The 22,728-nt window shown below is 31.7% G+C and overlaps 2 protein-coding genes across 5 annotated transcripts in view; both read right to left on the bottom strand.

Annotated features, from left to right (window-relative positions):
- Positions 1-22,728, bottom strand: part of LOC141456892 (thrombospondin type-1 domain-containing protein 7A-like) — a 258,640-nt gene that overhangs the window by 52,983 nt on the left and 182,929 nt on the right. The gene's annotated exons all lie outside the window — the stretch shown is intronic.
- On the bottom strand, positions 4,206-5,328 carry LOC141456900 (ras-related protein Rab-1A-like). The gene has a single exon (XM_074133281.1). The coding sequence runs from the start codon at positions 5,306-5,308 to the stop codon at positions 4,700-4,702; it is 609 nt and encodes a 202-aa protein (XP_073989382.1). The 5' UTR covers positions 5,309-5,328; the 3' UTR covers positions 4,206-4,699.

The raw sequence follows: 22,728 nt of genomic DNA, 5'->3' as shown, positions 1-22,728 counted from the left end.
TCCACATTCCTGATATTGATAGGCCGGCTGAAAACTCAAACCCAATTGGAGCTACAACAGTTGGTTAATGTTTAAAGCAGATCGTATACCAATTAAGCAACACTTAGTTCTTTATTAATATTATAATATGTTCTACAAACATGCCTGTTAATGTTTTAATAAAATGCTCATAAGTAAATCTACGATTTTCATATTGATGAAGTAGCATTAAGCTTCAAATTTTATTGCCAATTACAAACATTGATTTGAGATTTACAGATGGAGGAAATATAATCCTATAAATCCAGGGACATCAGCCAAACAAGAAAAAAATAGTTACTATGGTAACTTGTACGATGAAGGTGACGCATTTCACGATCCTCTCAGATAAAATATCCCATTTATTTTCAAGAGAGGATAGATACGGTTTGTACCATTTCTGCCAGTCTCACACAAACCCTCTACCAACCCTTTTCTGTTTCAGTTTCATCCAGCCATGGTCTGTATACAAACACAGGCACAACTTGAAGAAATTGGGTGCTAGGATTGTGGAGATTGAGAATTATAATGGAAGGAAGGGACAGCAGTACGTCTACATCACAAAATATATCTTATATAATTCAAAGAATATTTTCTTGTTTGAAGACATTATTAGGATAGAACGGCTATTTTTCCACACCACTACTAGCTCATAAGGAAAAATATACTTACGAGGTTTAAGACAGAATAAAATAATCTTTTTAGGTATCATTTAGTTAAATTGAGTTACTTTTTCACTTCAATTTTTGTTTTTTTTTTAAAATTTTATCACGTATTTGTAGAATATTGCATACAATCTAAATGTTATATTATTGTACATATTGTATAAAGTGGTAGAGAAACATGGTGCAAAGAAGTTAGCTTCTTTTTGTAAACATTTTATCAAGAGCGCATTATAAATGAAAAATCCTTCAACAAAATTATTACCATTGTTGTTTTACTCTAATGGGTTTCTGAAAGAGCGACATGAATTGATCTGTATTAGAAGCCTTGTTAAAATTAAATTAGGTTTGTTTTATTAGAAAGGAAAATATATTTCGCTTTTTGCTACTTTAGATGTGTTTTTATTTTATTTCTTTTTAAATAAAAATTATTATAGTAAAATAAAAACAAAGATAAAAAGAAATTATCGAACATTTATAATAGCCTTGGTACGTTAGTTTGTAATATATAATATTTAAGTAAGATATCAGCCTAATATACCTAAAAAACGATTTTATCTATTCCAAAATGTTCCCCAACTTTTTGCGCCTATCTGAGGATATCTTTAACTACAAAAAGAATCGCAAAACTAAGAGCGATTGATATTTCCAAATTTAGTACTTAATTATTAAATGTTTTTGCGGTATTCTATGATTCTTTTTATCGTATTCTCTATTCCTGAAGGTAAAATTAAAAAAAGTTTACATAGCTTACAATAAAGGATTAGAAGATTCATGATGAAAAGAACTAGGGCAGTCTCAACTGCGCCTCCATCGACCAGTTTAAATAGATTCGCTTCTGATGAAGGCCTTTATCTGTTTCTTTATTTTTCTCTCCCCCAAACGTAAATATATATTCTCTTTTTTTCTTTCTCATAGCTTCCAACTATAAAGAATATTTTACACGTTTCCTTCTTCAAAGTTCTTTATCAGTAACTCAGAAGATGGATGGAATGCATGTGAAATGAGGTAAGCTGGGTTGTAAAGTAAAAAATACAACAAAGAGAAAATGCGGGAAAAAAGAAAACTACATTGATCATAGCGTTGAAAGAAATATGGCAGGAAAAGAGAAAATGCTTGATAAAAGAGAACAGAAATCTGGTAGATAAAAGAATGCTAGCGTTACCTACAACACAAGGAAAAGCGAAGTATGTACGTTTTTACTACAAAAAAGACTTTTATAGGTTTGGGTTGCGCCAGTGAAGTGGAAGGAAAGTGTAATAACAGCAGTGTATATCAGTCAGTGGTGATATTTTCCGGATAGTCTTCTTTTATTGTACGGTGATGTTACAAGGGTAGAGCGTATACATATACGTTAGTAAGCTAGGCATGTGAAAAGATATGATAGCATAGTTTGAGGTATATCATCGCTTCAATACCCTATTGCTATCCATTCCGTTATCACATAACAGTGCCCTGATGCCCTACATAGTACCATACTAATTTAGTTCATTAAACACTATTATTCAGGCAGTGCAAAATTCATAGAAAACATCAAACATCTGTACTAATCAGAAATTAAGAGACGTTCCAATGTTCACGCTTAAATTCTTTAAAGAGCACTGGTTATTGATTCCTTTATTAAAGATTACTTGACTATTTGTATTCTATAATAATAATAATATAAACTGAACGAAAGTAACTCCTTTTTCAATTCTTATTTTCATTTTAATAAATGAGCTTCAAAATAGGCAATTTTCAGTGCATGTAGATTACATTGAAAATGCATATGCATTGAGGATTAACCACCCTCCTTGCCTCCAGAATTATTCTAAAATGAATTTGCCTGAAAGCACTTTCCATAGCTATGAATCCAGGAAAATAAAAAAGAAAATTGTAGGAGCGCTTTTCGAATAAATTGCAATAATCTGAAAAATGCATTCAGTAAAATGGTTAGACTCTTCCTCTGGTGGCACCCGCTAAAATTGGAACCTCTCTATACCATCTATTCTTTGGCACGGGTTGCATGTCCACTAAGATTTGGGTTTGCTGAGTACAAACCGTTGCACAGCATTAACCATCTATCTCTGCTGGCTTTTTTGAATGTTAGGTATTCGGGGAATAGGAATAGTTCGTGTTGATAGGCCTGCAGAAACGCCAAGAACCTTAGAGAATCAACTGAATAGTAAAGTAAAATAAAGTATTTGCCTATTTTTTCAGACGGGCTTTACGTACAACTACCAATTAGGTTTCGTGGACGGTGGTGACTAGCAAACCATACTTTACTATAAATTTCTTTTATTAACCATTAAATAAAAATCCAAGGCCTTAGACCGGGAATCGAACCCAGTACCACAATACATATTTGCTTTACAGGTCTCGCCTTTAACCGTTCGGCTACCGTGGCGCCTGAATCAACTAAATACCCCTATGGTTAAAAGAAACCTATAAAAAAAAAAAAAAAACCTATTTATATGTATAAAAATTTACCGATACCTAAATGTAAATTCTACTGGAAGATTGTAAAATTCAATAATATAATCCGGAGATTCGCTACAGAAAGAAGAAAAAAACTTGCTCTTTGAAACATTCTTCATTATTGTTACTGAAGTCTAAAAATAAAATTAAAAACTTCTTGAACTCACATCAAAAGATGAAAGATAAAAAACCTCCCTCTATAAATCCCCCCCAAAATTGCTTTTTTTTTTGTTAATCACAAAGAAAAGCTTGAACAACATAATTTAGGGTAATAGTGTGGAAAACCTTATCTTCACATTGTTGGAATGGCGAAATTATACTAATTTCTCTTAATGAAAATCACAAATTTTTCTTTTAAGTCGGAATTTTATCATTATATACCATAATTTTTTGAAGTCACAAATATACATGAAATACTTAGCTTCACTAGGTATCTTGAATTTGTTTTTTGTTCGCGGAGGAACATAAATATTTTATAATGAACAATGGAATCTAAGCTATTATCACCAGAAATCCAAGATATTGATATTTCAGAGAAATGGAGAAATGGCAGACTAGTTTTGACAGAATGTTGGTCTTACAGGGCAGCCTTAAGTTTTATAGAAGTATAAATTATTCAGGTGTCTTTTTAACTCCCATTCTTACATATATTGTACACCTGAAGAATACTGGTGATTCTTTATTGTTATAAAGAACTTTATAAACTTTGGTTTCCGCTGCCAGATTAGGCCTAACTTCGTGCTTTACCTGGAAACTTCTGTAGATTTAATTTTCTTCTGTACGTTTAAACTTCATTTCGATTATCTTCGTATTTCTTCCCCTGCCTGGCTTACTCTAGCTAGTGAAATTATCACCCAAAACATTGTAATACAGACAAGAAAATGTTAAGATTTGCTCTGGATGATTTACAATTCGATAAATTTTCTGGCTTGGAAAATTATGCACTAGAGGTCTGTGGTAGATCCCCGGTAGGCGGACTGCATCCTCTTCTTTTTTCAAAGATTTCGTATAAGAGATTGATTAAACGTGAACCTGAAAATAGTTGCTAGGAGAAAGTATAAATAATTAAACATAAATAAGGTAAATCTTCTGTTCCATTTAATTATTTTACCTAAATATTTTTATAAAAACTTTTTATTCACGGTTTTTTAAAAATCTTCTTTTTTTGTAGAAATTTTAACCTCTAATTTCTCTATCTTTGTTACTGAAAAGAGATATTGCTAAATAGGAATCATGAGAAGTTAGAAAAATAACCATATTTTCTATTTCTAATTCTTCCAGATTTGTAACTTCAATTAAATCAAATAGTTTTAAGACCTATTTACTGTAAACGTCAGAATTTTCTTATTTTGTTCTAAATAAACTTTAACAAATTTAAAAACACGTCAATTTAAAAAAAATATATAATATACTAGAATAACACTTTTAAAAAAATTACAATATAAAATTATCAATTTTAATTACTTTATAGAATTTTCAGTGGAACAGCAGCTAAATGATCACGGAAACTGCTGACATTCCTGCTTTTTATCCATTTACTATCATTTATCACCAACAAAAATTCAACAACAGCCAGACTTAACTGCTTCAACTGGACGTCCTTGTTCAATTTTCACATTAGCTGCTGTATCAGTTGATATGGTTGGTGGGCCAACTCTACCTTTAATTTTACACGCTATTGTTAAAAAAGCTTTTTCAACATTTGTAGTCATTTTTGCTGATGTTTCAATAAATGGTATATCTAACTTTTCTGCAAATTCTTTAGCTGTAGCATATTCTACTACTTTCTTTGAGGTTAAATCACTCTTATTTCCAACTAACAATTTGTCAACGTTTTCACTACCATAACGGTCTATTTCTTCAAACCACTTACATAAATTTGAAAAGGATTCCATGTCTGTACAATCATAAACTACTATTATACCATGCGCACCTCGATAATAGCTAGATGTTATTGTACGGAAACGTTCTTGCCCTGCTGTGTCCCATATTTGCAGTTTTATCGTTTCACCTTCTAAATTAATGGTCTTTATTTTAAAATCTACCCCTATTGTGCTTATATAACTTTCTGAATATGAGTCATCAGCAAACCTTAAAAGAAGACACGATTTTCCTACACCAGAATCACCAATTAGAAGTAATTTGAACAGATAGTCGTATTCTGGACTCATAGTAGCAATATTTAGTAAATACTACGATATTATCAGATTGAAAACACCACACAGAAAAATATTACACTAACGTGACCAACGAACAAGCAACAATCCATTCCGAACAAGCATTGGAGACCGTTACAACTTGCATCTCAGTGTACCCATATGTTCTCAAATATTGCTTTTTTATATAAATCGTACAAAAATATTTTGTAATCATATGAGTTGCACACATAGTATTTGTATATTAACCAAATTGGCTAAATAGTCTGATTTTAAATTAAATAAAAGTGAGAATAAAACAATTTTTTTGCAGGGGTGGGAATCAATTAAATTTGGCAAGAATATTTCCCACAGCAATTAAGAAACATTACAGTAATAAATGAACTTCAATTCATAAATGATTTAAGATCTTCTTTTTCACAACTGCAGTATATTTCTGCAATAAGTGAAGCTGATACAACATGATAATAGAATAAGTACATGAATAGCATGAGGGGAGAAATCACCCATTCGTGAAACTCCCAAATTTTAAGATCTTAGGCTCAAAAAATTACCAAATTTTCATAGATGCAACAAAAAAAAAGTGTAACAATTACTTTTGCCACTAGACCACCTATTTAACTTTCAGAACTTCATTCTCAATCTCTTCATCAGACAAAGTTTGTTGAACGAGGCTTCATCATTATAAGTGAGGTCATGCAAAGGAGTTATCACATTTTAAACGAACCTCCGAGAGAATATAAACCCAAATGAAAGGAGGAACGTTGGCTATGTGCTACGCTAACCCTAAAAAGGAATATCAAGTTGAGATTCCAGCATTTATATTCATGAATTATTTGGTTTAATGCATATAAATTTTGAAAGTTATAAACAACTCAAACGAATATTACCTAGTCGAAAAGCGGACGCACCACGGGATGCAAGTAGGGCATTCCGTCACTATCTTACGTTTAAGAATCCAAAACAGTATTATAAACACCGTCACAGAGAAATTTTGACGCATGTTTTACAATTTTTTTGGATTGTCTATTACATGGTTGAAGAGATATAAATTAAAAGTAATTGGTCCTTCTGGAATTCTCGAAAAAAAATTTATAGGACTAATTTGTGCAATGAAAGTGATTTATTTAGAGGAATAGTTCATAAGTTCAAATTAAACGAAAACTGCTAGGAAATTGGAGGAAAATGAAAAACTAATCAATAGTGGTTGAAATTTCATATACATTCAGAATTTTGGCTAACATAATTTACAAAGTTTACGGTTTACGAGAACGTTGCTCTTTTCGAATGAAAACCTTTAAAACCTAAATCAAATATTTAAAGCCGTTCGCTTACAATAAAAAATGACAAAATCATACATTCATCTATTTATATGATCATTAAAATTCTAAAAATATTCTTCTAAATAAACTCGAGAGTTAAAAACCCTTTTAGGCAGTCTGAAAATGTTTATTCAGAATTAACTTTCTCAATTTAGATTCAAATGCAATTGATGCCTAGATATAGCAATCATTAAAAACATTGACAAAGAAGAAGCTAGCGTTTTAAAAACTTTAAGCTCATCTTAATATGAATTTAGTATTCCGTACCGAATAAATTTAAATAAAATAATTTCGATTATTGGGTAAATTAAGGTTAAAACTTATTTTAACTTCGAAATAGAAGTTTTATTGCTTAATCTATTTCTCTGCAGAATTTTACCCACTATTCATCACCCTTGACAGCGTTTACTATCAAGCACTTCATTTCCACCATTAGAATTCGCTAATATTCTCCTCGTTTCTTGTCCATCACTAATGAAATGAGAAGACACGATTTGACGGCTTCAAATGTTCTCTTCATGGCTGTATTACCGTAGAAATGATGACGGAAAGCGGTTGACTACCTTTGCTTTCCTTCCTTCCCGCCCAGCACCGCCTTAGATTCAACATCGGCTATATTAGACCTCATCTATACTGCTGATTGGGAATTGTGAGGGAGATGAGGTGGGTAAAATGGAATCGTGAGCACCCTCCTTCCATGTCTCATTCTCTTTCTATCTTCTACAACCATCAGAACCCCCCATTCATGGCAGCGTATCCTCTAATCAAGACAAAGCGAATTCAGTCAGAAAGCCTTTGGTTGGTTAAGCAAGAGCCTTTATTACCGACAAGCGGCTGATAGCGGTAATGGCGGTTGCGTTAGACAGGATGGGTGTGGTAATCATTGAGGAATACCGATGATGGCGTACCAGTAGAATTTATTGGATTATTGTTATTTATCTTCCTTACTTTCTTCTACCAACCATTTTCTCATTACAGTTCCACCATATTTCTTTAATATATAAATCATTTACTTCCTTCTCTGTAGACAACTCTTTTTCCATCTAAAAATTGAATTTTACCAGCAGGGTTTTGTTATTACAATTCACTGTTCTACTTTTTAACAACACTTGGTTTAACAAGTAGATTTGGAAAATGAACAAGTAGACTTTATATATGAAGAAAAAGATTAATTTTATTACTTTTAAATATATGAAAGTTTAGAGATAATAATAAATAAAGATGGCAATAAACTTGCTCATTATTGCTTCAAAGAACGTAATACATTTTGTTAGTTAGTGTCTTAAATTAATTGTGTTTTTAAAGTCAGTATTTAATTACTCTGGGACAAACATTTCTATATTTAGAAAAAGCCAAATTAGAAGACAACTTTTCTTTAATTATTTTATTTTGGAATAAAATTAAACAATGTCATTTTGATTGCAAAGCATAATACTATGAATATATGATTGGTCTTCTTAACCATTTTCTATGCATTCATTAGTTCGTTCTCCATATAACTGGAGCTCTGTTGACCATCTTCACGGCATACATTGTAGATTCCTTTAACCGAATCTTTGTTTAGTACCTGTGATGAGATCTTTGCTTAAACTGTCAGAAATTTTATGACTTTTTTTAATACAAATTTGTAAAAGGAAATCTGCAAATCTAACTCCTCAATACTTAGTTTCACTTGCTTTTAGACGAACCTTTACATAGAAGACTTCAAATAATGCGACTGTATTTACCAGAGATTGCCATTATTTAAGTGTACAAGTTTAATAGGAGTTCTGATTGGCTATCTGCCGAAAACAAAATATACAAAAACTAAACTGGTACAAAATAAGGGATTCAGAATATAAATTGAATAAAGCACTAAATATACATTTAAATGCGGGTAATAATCAGTGAAGCAAGAGAAAATGTAGTACGCCTGGTTAATATAGCAATTATGGGGTTATGGAAAGAGTCGGGCCAGGGGATCAATGTTCTGAGTTAATAGCCGCTTACTTTAACTCACTTTCTTAATTACTTAATTAAATTCTTCGAAGAAGAAAAAATAGAATTTTCTTAGTTGAATAAAATGTATTTGTTTAGAGTAATAATAATAATTGTTTACTACAATAATATTTAAGAGAAATTAATGGCTACAACTGTTTACAAAATATGTAATATTTTAAAAGAATAAACCATGTATTTGACCATGAAAGGGTTTGTTTTACTTGTGCTGAAAGAAAAAGAGAATATCAATCACTTCATGCTGGAATGTTCTTTCTATAATTCACTAAGGAAAAGATTGTTAAAATAGGTATATAAGCTCCAATACACTGAGATTTACACTAATTTACTTGATATTGACGGCAAAGAAGAATTAAACAGTTTGTTTTATTTCATTTCTGGTGCTCTAGATGAGAGGTACAGATTTGTAAAACTTATATTCAACAGCTATAAAGAACTTCCGCCGCCGAATAATAATTAAACTCCTATCAGTATTAAATTAAAGTTTATAATTGTTATTACTAGCAGAGGCCAAACTCTTGCTATGGAAATGTATCATTTCTTATAAGCAATAGAACAAATAAAAATAAAATATTTTAAATAAGCAATTGTTGCCTCCAAATTGAGCGTTTTAAGCATCAACTTTTGTCTGAATTTCCAGACAATTTTTCGTTTTTTTTTTCTCTCTTCTCCTTCTTTGAGAATTTTGGATTCGTTAGAGGTTACGTGACCGTATTTGTGTCAAACAAGTGTATGCTTTCCCCCAAAAAAATCCATTGCTACAAGCAGTCCAAATAATAACGTTAAACGCATTTTGGATAACATCAAAAAGCCATTTAGTAGAAAATGAATCAGCTTTTTTTAAATATCAGCTTTACATCGTAACGTACACCAGTTTACTAGAATGACATTTATTCTTATTAAAATAAATCAATTTTAGTTATTTAGCAGTAGTTTTCAATTAGTAACAAATTCGAACTGTTCCTATTGCTGAAATTTTCTCTTTCTTTAAAGAATAACTTCCTCTTCTTATGCAAAATTTATCTTCCTCGACAAACATTAGCTTTTTGAAAGAATGTCAATTTAACGACCCCACATTAAGATTGCTTAAGATTAAAAGAAGTAAAATACTAGCCCAATTACCGACTCTTTGATTATTCTACTAATTATCAAACCTATTTTATTGTACTTAATTGTTGAATTACCTATCAAGTGGTTTATTAATAGTAGCAAAACTTTCAACTTTGACCTTTAACTTTTTTATTTTTATTAGGCCCTTTCTTATGTTTCTTACAATTACACTATTAAACTGAACAGATACAAAATCTGCTCATATGAAACTAAGTTATGCACCAAATTGGTAGGAAAAATATAGCCAACAATAATTTTCCAAAAGGATAAATAAAAACTATTTTGGTTTGAACTTAAAACTTGAAATGAATATGAAAAAGATTTTGCTTGATCATATAAGAAGCAGAATGAAAGCTAAATATTATTAAAAATCTCTTTGCACATAGAAATTAGTGTAGTTTTGATGATATGGCGACCAAACATACATTTAGGTGTCTTAAGGTCCTGTCCTTATCTGCTATAAAAGAAGGTAAAGTGAGCCAACTTTTCCAATATCTGGAACTCTGGATCTTCGATCCGTTCCTCTGCAATAGTTTCCTTGCTACTTTCGTTTTTTTTCAATTCTGCCAGAAATTAATCACGTCAAAGTTGGACGCTCTTCTTCTTCTTTTTTTGTCACTCCTAAACTCCCAAACTTTCAACATAATATTGAATGTTGTAATAATTTATATACAATAAAAAAGTGTTTTAAGCTAGTTTTTTTTTTTTTACACCATAAAACCAACGTTAGTATTATATTAATACTTTTCAATTTTTTATGAACAACTTTATTTGATAAAAATTTTACCCTTTTCCACGCATTTTATTCTTGGATATCCCTTTTAATCTGCACCTTTTAATCTCAGGTACAATCTCCCTTACAGTACCTTGTTTTTTTTTCATTTTTGTTCCTCCAATTTTCTAATTTTCAGTCGCAAAATTGGTTATGGATGGCTAAGGACTAGAAACCTAATGGAGAAACTCAACTTATCAAATTTGCCCGCTTTTCCTTTAACCCAAGCATACGAGGTGTGTTCAAAAAGTAACGGGAATTTTCGTTTTTTGAAAAAAATATTTATTTATTCATCTACATTAATATTGTCGCCTTCAAAGTAGTCCCCTTCGCATACAATACACTTGTGCCAGCGCTTTTTCCAATCCTCGAAACACTTCTGAAACTCGATCTTTGTGATAGCTTTCAGCTCTTTCAGCGATTCGCTTTTAATGTCATCTATGCTTGTAAAACGACGGCCTTTTAATGTTCTCTTTATGTTTGGAAATAGAAAAAAGTCACATGGAGCCATGTCTGGCGAATATGGAGGCTGGGGCATCGTTAAAGTTTTGTTTTTGGCCAAAAATTCACGAACAAGCAATGAAGTGTGAGCAGGTGCATTATCGTGGTGCAAAATCCATGAATTGTTTTGCCACAAATCCGGGCGTTTTTTTCGGATTGCTTCACGCAAACGGCGTTGAACTTGTAGGTAGTACTCCTTATTGATTGTTTGACCTTGTGGCAAGAATTCATGATGCACTATGCCATTAAAATCGAAGAACACAGTGAGCATAACCTTCACATTCGACCGCACTTGTCGAGCCTTTTTCGGTCTTGGCGATCCAGAATGCCTCCACTGGGACGATTGAGCCTTAGTTTCGACATCATATCCGTAAACCCATGTTTCGTCACCTGTTATAACACGTTTCAGTAGATCCGCATCGTTGTCGACTTCATTGAGTGACTCTTGAGCAACTTCCATTCTCCGCTGTTTTTGTTCGAAATTCAACAATTTTGGAACAAATTTTGCTGCCACACGTTTCATACCCAAAACATCCGAAAAAATTTCATGGCATGAGCCAATTGATATGGCAACATCATCAGCGACTTCTCTGATTGAGATTCGGCGATCGTTCATAACCATTTCTTTCACTTTTTTCACGTTTTCATCGGTTGTTGATGTGCTTGGACGTCCAGGTCGTTCGTCATCTTCAACGTTTTCGCGGCCATCTTGGAAACGCTTATACCACTCGTAAATCCTTGTTTTACTCATAGCAGACTCACCATATGCCTTTATTAACATTTCACACACTTTATTTCATTTTTTACGCAAAATTTAATACAAATTCTTTGATCCATTTTTTTTAACAAACAAAAATCGCCAAGCTCGAAAAACACGTCTAACCTTAACGGCTGCCACTTAAGAAGTAAACAATGAATATTACTGAAAATTTTATCGTACTTCAGGGGCATGTGTACCAACATAATAAAAAAAAAAATTTACAATCAGACTCTCCAAACCCGCGAAATTTAAAAATTCCCGTTACTTTTTGAACACACCTCGTATACTAGTATCATATAACAGAGTTTTACGTTGTTCTGGGAGATTTTTTGAAAGATTTCAATGCATCTTGAAAATAAGGAAATAAACACACTTTTTCTAACCTACAGCTATTTCTTCAACGTTGGTATATTTAATGAAACCAATGATCTCAGCCCAGAACAGATCCACGGTAGCCGTGAAGTTAGATGCGTACCCGTTTAGCTGATACATATTGCAGTACTGGGTTCGATTCCGCTCTTAGCCTTGAATTTTATTTAATGTTGGTTTGCTACCCATCTGCTTCCGTACATGAAACGTTGGGCGTAAAGCTCACCTTTAAAAAAATAGGCATCTCTTTAATTTTGTCTTTATCTTAAGCCCGGAATAGCTCTGGTCTCCTAGAGCCTCAGAGATTACTTTGTATGCATCCCGTTGCAAGCTTTAATCTACAGTCAGGCAAATTTCCTGTCCATATGCTGCAGCTTCATTAAAGAATAAACCTTCTTTCCACCAAGTAAACTTGCTTTCCACAAAATTTCTAGTTGAATGAAGTAACACTAGATAAAATAGATCAAAATTATTCATGGTTTGTTCTGCATATTTTAGCATCCGTGAAAAGTATCAGGACAGAACATTTTTTAGTTTACCTTTTGTATTAACTCAGTGCAGTAGAGATGTAATGAAAACTGTATTCTGTTATCTGTGTGGAGGTTTCACTTTAAGAGAAGAGTTAATAGGTTAAAAAATTAATTTATGTTTTGTATTTCATTACTTCTTTAAGTATTTCGACTTTATTTATCTTTGTACTTATTTTCAAGGACTTAAAAATACCATGAACTATTCTTTTGAACCTATTTCAATGACATAATTCAATGTGTTTCTCTCAGTTATTTGTGCTTTTGCTTATATATACGTATTTGTATTAATTTATGCTTTACCCAACTGTATTTGAGACAGAACGTGAGTCCTATAAATCAAATAAATAAATTATAAATTAAAATTAAAATAGATCAAAATTCCTTGGAGGACGGTATTCAACATTCGCAATCACAGAGTATCTAATTTGGCCAACCACTTTGAGCACCCTCTCTTGTCCTATCTGACTGATTGGACTTAAAATGCTAGCGAAGCGGATCCTGAATAATACTTGAAGAGGTGCTTTTATTAAAAAAACAAAACAAAAAAATCAAACAAACGAACTTTTAACAACGAAACCTTTTCACACTAACGCGATTCTTGTTGTGATGTTTTCATTCCTTCCTAATAAATCTAACCAGGATTATTTTGCCAGGACCATGAGGCTCATGTGTTTTCCTCAACCTGCAGTGACCCTTTGGGAATCTCAGGGCCTACATCGCTTCAGTCATCAAATAGAATTGTTGGGAACGGATATAGGAGGATACACTTTCTACACATGAAGGGCTCCGTATAAATGATGAATGAGATTAGACTAAGAAGGGCTTGATAAATTATATAAATAAAAGATTTTCTGGAGAATTTACCATTTTTAATCTTCTTAATGAACTAACACTTTAACAAAACATTCAAAAGATGAGTTAAAATTTAATAAAAGTGATGCTTACTTGTCTAAAAAGCCTGTTCCTTAACCAGCTAAACTTCGTTGCTCCTCACTTTACTCCTATTTAAAAATTAAAGACGTACTCTAATCTAACTAGTACATCTTTTTTATTACTTCCTTACTGACAATTTCGTGCTTACTATAATCTCAGCTCTTACTTCATGCCAGCATTTTGCTTAAGATGTTCTTATGAACCTATTCTAGATCTTTTTCTATTTTATTTACAACACTTTTAATTTACAAAAGAAAGAATAATATTACTCAAGACGCTTTAAATTTTCAATGATTTTATATAATAAACAAAATAAAATCCGTCGAAATAAATTCATAATATCTCACCTAATAATATTCATTTCTTTAAAGAGAGAGTAAAGTATGTTTATATTCATAATCGCTTGGGAAAATAAAAAATACTTAACTATTGTTGAAATATTAGCTTTTTATTCATCCGCAGCATATTCTGTGGGATTACTCTATCAAATATCTCTTCTGAAAACGTATATTATAAAACAACAATCTGTGGATCTAGTTGACGTTTAAGAAACGGTTGTTTGTACCCAGAATTCACAGTTCGGAGGCCAGCAGTGCATTGAAAAAAGCTAGCGGGCACTTGTCAAATGTTTACAAGCCTTAAATTAAAAAAAAAAATAAAGAAAATAGAATAGATAAAAAAGATGACAATTATTAATCAAAAATAGGGGGCAAACTTTTATTTTTAATTTTCAGAGGAGAAATTAAAGTTATGCGTCTAATTCTTTTACTGTGAAACCAGCATCTGTTAATGGATAAAATCCAAAAACAGTCAAAACAAAACACAAAAAGTACGTATTTCGACGAAACAATTCAATGATACTGCCTAGCACTGCAGACACAATCACATTTAGAAAATATTTTACTCCATAAACGTTCAATGGTTGAAAGATATTTAAATTGTGATGAAGATAAAATAAATAACATATTTACACACATAAAAGTATTAGTAGTTCCCTGTAGCCCATTAATATTTTGAATTATTCTTTTTTAAAAAATGAAGTTTAATACCTTCAGCACTCGTTTTTTTAATGTTTTATTATTCGATGATTACTTTTATTAAAAAGACAGGAGAGGTGCATCAAGTAGAAGGTGCCAAATCTGATCCCTTGGATTGCGGTTGTATAGCTAACTGGTCAGCCTCCTCTAATTAAGTCCACTTTTTAAAAGAGGGAACTGTGTTCAGAATGAAGAGAACAGATGAATTAATTTTTCTATATTGTTTTGAGTCTTGAGCCATTTTATTTATTCATAAAGCTGCTATTCTCCTAACTTCGAGTGTTTAGTAAATAATATCGTAGTTTAGAGAAGTTGTTTTAATTAGAATTAAAGGAATTACATTAAATTAATAGTTTTCAGCCATCCACTAAGGATTTTCATTTACGGAATTGAACTATTTCAATTCAATTTAATTTAGAGTAGTTGCAGTAAACAAGAACATTCTAGAAAACTAAGAAAATAATGCACACATACTAAATGTACAAGAGTTTTATAAAGCTTGGGTCTATTTACCAGTACAGTAGGAGCCCAAAGTTGTACAGTTTGCATGTAAGTATACTCATTGCCAAAAACAGACGTTAAATAGTAAATACAAGCACTGTAATGCCAGCCATCTTTTAACATTTTCCTCTCTCATGTCTATTCCAGGATGTGTAACAAACTCCTAGTTAACAAGCGCCCAAGTACAAACAAACCAAACAAAAAGCACACTATGAACAGTTTTGAAAAGAGACAAGGTTTGTCGATTTGCATACGAAAATTCTGAATGTATTAAAACCTTTTCTAGCTTTTATTTAATTTCTCTCATCTCGGGCACAGTATTAATTTTATCATTTTCATATTTTTGTTTTATAGAGCTTAAGAGCTTATATCCAATATTATTCTTCGTAAAAATAAATAAGATAACTTAAACAATTATTGTAAATGGGAAAAACATTTTAGACTAGAAGATATGATATTTATGTTTCAAGGAAAGAAGAGAAACTTTTAAATCGACTTAAGATTATGTAGTTAGTTATAGCATGAATCGTAAATTATCTCTAATTATTCAAGGAAGTATGCCTAATTGTGACAAATGGTTTTGTCCACAATAATTACAATTATATTCTAGATAAAGATACATTTAGCTGTTAAATTCTCAGGGGTATATATGATGGATAAGAATGTAACCGTGGAATAATGAGGCCGAAGATGGTGCCGATTACAACTGACTGTGAAGAAAAATCGCTAGAAAATCATCCAAAAAATGAGAAGAAATCAAATGGTAGGAATCCAATTTATTCAAAATCTCACTTCTATTATCTCTAACCTTCTTATTATAATAGGTAAACATTGCAATTTTTGGAATTTTGAGGCCTCATGAAAACCAGTGTGTGTAATGAATTCGTAGATGAAAACAGTACCACTTAAAATCTTAAAAGCAAAGAATTCAAATTTTATTTTTGGACCCACCAATTACTATTTCTAGGATAATAACAGCCACCCAAGAATGTCACATTACAGAATCGATATTTTTGTGGATGTTTTTAGGATTTTTCTCAAAAAACAGTCCAACGATTTATTTATTTTTAATGTTATTCACTATTGTGATTCATGAAAGGTCACTTCTTATGGAAGTCTGGGACATTCAAAGTGACATTTCAGTGTAATGTAAGTATCCATGATCTTCATAGGCAAGAGAAGAATCCCTCTAAGGGATGAAAAGAATTGCTTGACTTTTAAAACAAGGACTTTCAATGCATTTCTATTAAGAATGTGATAGATAATGGAATTGAATAAATTCAACCAATAGATTTTAAGAAAGCAGTTTTCTGGGAAAAAAGAGGCAAAAAAGAAGAATTACTTTCAATTGAAAATAAATTAAGTTATGTCGAATGCATTCAATTCTCGAAAGAAAAAAGAGAAAATATCTGGAAAATACAGAAGAAGTGAATAGAAAATAATTTCTTGAGATCAATAATGTTCATTTATAATGGAAAATCTGATGGAAGTATTCGTTCTAGAATATTCGAAAGAATGGAAACGAAATAAGTGATGGGGCTTTACAAAAGCCTCTTTTTATAAAATTTCAGCACGCTGAAAACTGCTTAACGGGAGCAATACAATGGAAGGTATTTTCTATTTTATTTAAAAGATTTAACTAAAACTTACATGTTTATCGATTGAAAGTTGATTAATACTGAAGTTTAATTAAACATTAAATTTAAGGTAAGTAATATTAAGTACTTTCATCATTAAGTTCTGGGAGAATACAATTTAAACTAAACACAGAACTTAAACTTCTTTTATAGCTGATTATAATCGGTTTAATTCTCAGATCATTTATCAACTATAAAACAACCAGCGTTTTGTATTTGCACTTCATTCTAAATCGTTTGAAGAATTCTAAAAATATCTGTAACTTTCTATAAGTTTGTGTGACATCCCAGAAATTAGAAGTAGAATCTAGTTCCCAACAACTCATCGTTTCGGTATTAATTGGTTTATTTAAGTCCGGCTTCGTTTCTAGCTAATTGTTAGTGGCCAACTAGTCCAGGGAGGTCAAATCTTATAAAAAACTTTCCAGATTGAGTAAAATTGAGAAATCTCCCATGCATATTTGTTGAAAGTTGCTAAAAAGTTGGGATTTAGGTTCTATAAACTGAACATTATCACGGACTTCATCAAGCACGCTTCTGGGAACGGTTCCATCATGCCATCCACTTTAAAATCAGTTAAATAATTCAAAAGAATGATTTCAAATTTGTACATCGCTGTATAAACTACATTAAGCTTATATTGTTTTGATAATGATCATTGAATTTAAGTTTGTTTCATAACCTAAAAGTCCTTATTTTTTACACGATCTTCAACTTTCATTTCCTCGTTTCCCTTTACTTCTTCCGTTAGAGCGTTTTTGCTGTAACCTTACCTAATGATCACCTTACTTAGGCGCCACGGTAGCTGAGCAGATTGAGGCGAAACCTTCGAAGCTAATATGTATTGTGGTATTGGGTTCGATTCCCGGTCTTTAGGCCTTGGATTTTATTTAATGATTAATAAAAGAAATTTACAGTAAAGTATGTTTGCTAGTCGCCTCCGTCCACGACACCTAATTGGTAGTTGGACGTAAAGCCGGCCTGAAAAAATAGGCGATTACTTTTTTTTTACTTTTTGATCACCTTACTTTTTTGCTTCCTTTCATTTACATTTTTTAAATCAAGAATTACGTTCCAGCTTTCATTAAAACATTAGCTATACCGAATGAAAATTATTGAGGAAGAATTAATAAATAAGTTTTCAAGTTGATATTTATAATCTATGTTATTATAGCACAAGCTATTCATTCTTGTTTTAAATATTAAGATTTAAAAAAATATCTGTTTAAAACCTTATTTTTAAGAATCTGTTCGATGAAAGAAAGAACATGCAGTTAAATAAAGATTATAAGTTCTTTAACGAGTATCTTTTAAAGTGATTATTTTTCCTCTTATATTTTAGAGAATTGGAAGAAATTTAAATTAAAATCAATTTCAAAATTTAATGCGCCATTGAATAAGGACGAGTTAAATTAAAAGAGAGAAATCCAATCTTTTTTTCCCCACATCAAATACAAACGAACTCGTACATATCAATGGCAAAATTAACATTAATCAGTCATTAAAAGCTGAGATCTATGGTCATCTTTTGCTCATTAGTAGATATTATTTAGCCAACAAACAGTAATCCATTGAATGTTTACATCCGTGACACTGTTTGAAAAAACGGTTTGCTGAATGCATTCATGCTTATGGTCTCATCATGTTTCAACATGATGTGTGTAACGTGATAGTGATGGGCAAGAGGATCTGTACCAGGCATGGTGGCAGGCCATGCAATTAAATAATCTAATAAAAATTCCTTTTACAAAATGCTTTACGTAAAACTTTTTTAATTGGACGCTTATGCATGGAATATACACCGATTATATAAAACTATTTCCATTTTATCACTAAATTATAATTAAAGAGTTTAAATAAATTATATACAGCATCATGAGTTTACAAAAAGGACTAAATTATGTAGATCAATTAGGAATTCTGTAATAGGTATTTAATAAGTTTGTTAGTTCATCTTTTCCTTTCTTTTACGTGGCATTCGTTGTAGCTTCCCATTTAAGTGCCGTAGGATGACAATACAGCTGTAGCAAAAATTTTATTCCAATTCTCATTTTTAACAAATTGGGTCTCCTAGATATGGCTCCAAAACTGTTAAAAGTTTTCTTGTTAATGTTTTTAATTGCGAGGTTTCTGCTGCAGCTGCTACGAATAAACAACACTTATATGTTTTATAGTTTTTATTTTAATTGTACTTTATTACACAAGGTACTATATACACTTGACGCTAACTCCCAGTACACAACAACAACAACAACAACAACAATGACGCTGTACAGACGCTACAAGCCGCATTACTGACGCCACAATGCCGCCAACCCACAAAGACAAAATTACCAATGTATTAATTAAACATTATTTAACACACCCCCTAATTTTATCTTTATCTATAACAGGTATGCATTTATTTATGAAACAATTAAGTCTTTAAATTTATTGAATTTTACTCCACCTAAAGGTTTTGTGAAAATGTCTGCGACTTGATCATTCGAACTACAATGTTTTACATTAATTTCACAATTGTCATATCTTTCTTTTATATAATGGTATCTTACATCTATGTGTTTTGATCTTTTATTTATGTTACCATTTTTTATTATATCAATAGCACTTTTATTATCTAAAAATAATGTATAATTCAAATTTTAACCAGTTAGTTCATTTATGAGTTCTTTTATAAAAATTAACTCTTTACAACATTCGGCACTACTAATATATTCACTTTCCGCACTTGATAATGCCACTATATTTTGCTTTCGCGAGCACCAGCTAACCGGCCCGCCTCCATAATATATCACGAATCCAGTTGTTGAGCGACGAGTCTCAGGGTCTCCCGCATAGTCGGCGTCTGAGTAAGCTATATAAGCTCTTCTTCTATTTATTTTTATACCTTACTCGCGGATTTCTCACTTCTTTCTTTCTTTTAGGTGTTAATCCTTTAATTTTGAGCATTTGGTAGGTTGTAGCACTTTTTTCATCTCCTACTGTATCTTCTTCTTCTTTGACTTCTCTGTCACTGTTTCACTCAGCTGTTCTAGCTCTTTGGCATAAGTTTCTAAAGGCATGTTTTCTGTTTCATCAGCAAGTCTTAATTTCTTCTCCTTTTTCTCTACATTTCTCTCCGATTTTTCCTTCTCAGCAAGTAATTGCAGTAATTTCTTCCGTCTCTCTTTTCTATTTTTCCCAGTGATTTCTCTACCCTTAACAGGCGAATTTCCATTTGGTGCAGTTATTATATCAGTCTGGATTTTATCCTCACTAACTTGATTATACTGTAATTCAATTTGAATTTTTTTAAGTTTACATTCGAGATTTCTTTTTTCTTCATTCAATTCTAAAATATGATTTTCTAATGGTTTAACATCCGTTTTTAATTCACCTTTTCCTTTCATGTACTTATTAGTTATCAAAGATTCTTCTTCGATCTTTTTTAGCAATTTATCTTTAGACGCTCGTAATTCTACGTACAGTTGTTTTACTTCATCTTCTAAAGAAATTATTTTATTTAAATTAGCTTGCATACCTGTCTCGCAGTCGAACTGAGGTCTTTCATTTTTTAAATTCAATCCATCCACCATTCCACAGAGTTTATTAATACACTCTTGACTTACATGTCCCAAACGTCTGTGCCATGTTCTGGGATTCAAATTCTCTGCAAAGTTCGCTTCTACTCTTTCCTTAATATCCAGATCTACCGAGTATAGGCCACTGGAATTCCGTTTTCCTTGTAACACTATTTCATCATTCGTCATGTGACTCGAAGATCCTGAATCCAATATCCACTTGGAGTTTGATGCTTCGTTAGCCAGAAAAGATATGTCGTGTTTTTCAGGGTGTTTATTTTTTCTAAAATAGCAGTTCTTTTCATCATGGTTGTTCTTTTTGCATATTTTACAGAATTTACTTTGCCTTTCATTGGGGCAATACTTGGATATATGTCCTGGTTTCGAACAACTAAAACATTTTACCGGTGTTGAATAAGAACGATTTGTTTTATTTTTAATCACGCTTTTGAATGCTACTGCAACATCCTCTGAGCATGAGAAACGTTTTTCCTCATTTGCTAGTCTTGTGATTAAATTTGACAGTGTTTTTTTCCTCGTTGGGGGTACTCTCCCAGGCACTCCAAAAATGTCTGTATTTGCTGTCAAGACTAGTTAAAATTTTTGACATAACCATGCTGTCGTTTATTTCATTATTCAGGGCTTTTAACCGAAAAACCAGGTTTTCTAAAATGCTAATATTAGTTGATATATCAACGCTATTATTAAACTTGAAGTTAAAAAATTCTTGCATTAAATCGAATTTTTGTTGCGTTGAATCACGCTCATACACTTCTTTTAGTTTTTTGAACATTTCTTTAGAGTTATTGCAGTGGTATTTTGTCTATTGAGGGGATAATAAGTTTTTGCGCTTTTGCGTCCCTCTGAACAAACAAATTATAGTCCTTATGGTCTTGTGGAGGTGACGCTTCCTCCCCAGACACAATGCCATATAACCCATTGGCCTTCAATAAAATTGTTATTTAAAATTTCCAACATTGGAAGTCCTCGGGTTTCTTCAATTTGTCTATTTCTATCACTTCGTTTAATAGATTCATTTTTACGGGTTTTAATGTAGCAACGTGCAACTAACCTTTATATTCCTTTAGTAGTTTTTAAGATGGACAACGGCCTGGGCCCATAACCTGTTAAAAGTTTTCTTGTTAATGTTTTTAATTGCGAGGTTTCTGCTGCAGCTGCTACGAATAAACAACACTTATATGTTTTATAGTTTTTATTTTAATTGTACTTTATTACACAAGGTACTCTATACACTTGACGCTAATTCCCGGTACACAACAACAACAACAACAACAACAACAACAATGACGCTGTACAGACGCTACAAGCCGCATTACTGACGCCACAATGCCGCCAACCCACAAAGACAAAACATTATTTAACAAACTCATCGCCTTCAAAGACTATGTGGTGTAGATTTAGTTTTCTTTTTTAGTTTTGTTTTTGGAATGTAATCCATTTGTTATGTTCATCATTTAACCTTTCTTCTGCTATCATGAGTTTTTAAACCATCAGTTATAAGCGACATTCTTTAGATTATTAACAACATCTACGAGCAATAACGTCATTTAATTAAAAAACAAACATTTTGAACAATGAACAAAAAATAAATTAATAAAAAAGTCAAAATAAATAATAATAAAATAAATTATACATCCATACTTCTCTTAAGAAAGAGTTTTTCCTTGGTAATGCAATGCTATTTCCGGGTCTTGTCAGTTAAAGCCTAGCAAAGGACGATCCTTAATGTGCTCAGCTTAGAAGTAGTGCTTCATTAAGGGCTTTTTATTAGACACCGACTTGAAAGTTATAAAAGACTTGAAAAACAAAAAAATTAAATATTAATTCTACTTTAAAAAAAAAACTTGTCCGCGAAATAATTACCTACTCTTTTGTTAACCCATTAATTTGCTGAATACATTACTAAACATGGTCGCATTCAAATTACAATATAATTTTCCTTCTTAAGCTTGAACTATGGATTAAATCCTTATTTCCATTTGAGAAGAGCTTGAATTTCTACAAACACAAAAGCAAATCTAGAATATAATAATCAAGAAAATGCAGATGAACACTCAACACTTTTTCTACTTTAAATTTTACTAATCTAGTAAGAAGAAGTAATATCTTTGTTCAGGTTATTTCACTCCAAAGAGTTTTTCAGAGTTTGAAGTATAATACGAAGTCGATTTTGTTTTTGTGAAAAACTCTTTTTCCATTAACTTCTAAAACCTTCGCTTTTCTTAACCATCACTATTCGCCAAAGCAAAGAAATAGCTCTATACAGTCATTGTTTATGCATCAATATCTGATATTTATAATTTATGAGAATGTCTGATATGACTGAAAATATCTAAACGTCAAATTTATCCCAAGTCATAACTTAATAAAAGTGAAAGTTGGTA

Source organism: Rhodnius prolixus, unplaced genomic scaffold (genome assembly GCF_049639745.1).
Source record: "Rhodnius prolixus isolate KJV_2025 unplaced genomic scaffold, Rpr scaffold_10, whole genome shotgun sequence".
In the NCBI taxonomy this organism is placed as follows: Eukaryota; Metazoa; Arthropoda; class Insecta; order Hemiptera; family Reduviidae; genus Rhodnius; species Rhodnius prolixus.
This window is presented reverse-complemented; position numbering and strand designations above follow the sequence as displayed.

Excerpts from the sequence above, each read along its gene's own strand:
- LOC141456900 (XM_074133281.1), bottom strand. The coding sequence starts at position 5,308 with ATGAGTCCAGAATACGACTATCTGTTCAAATTACTTCTAATTGGTGAT.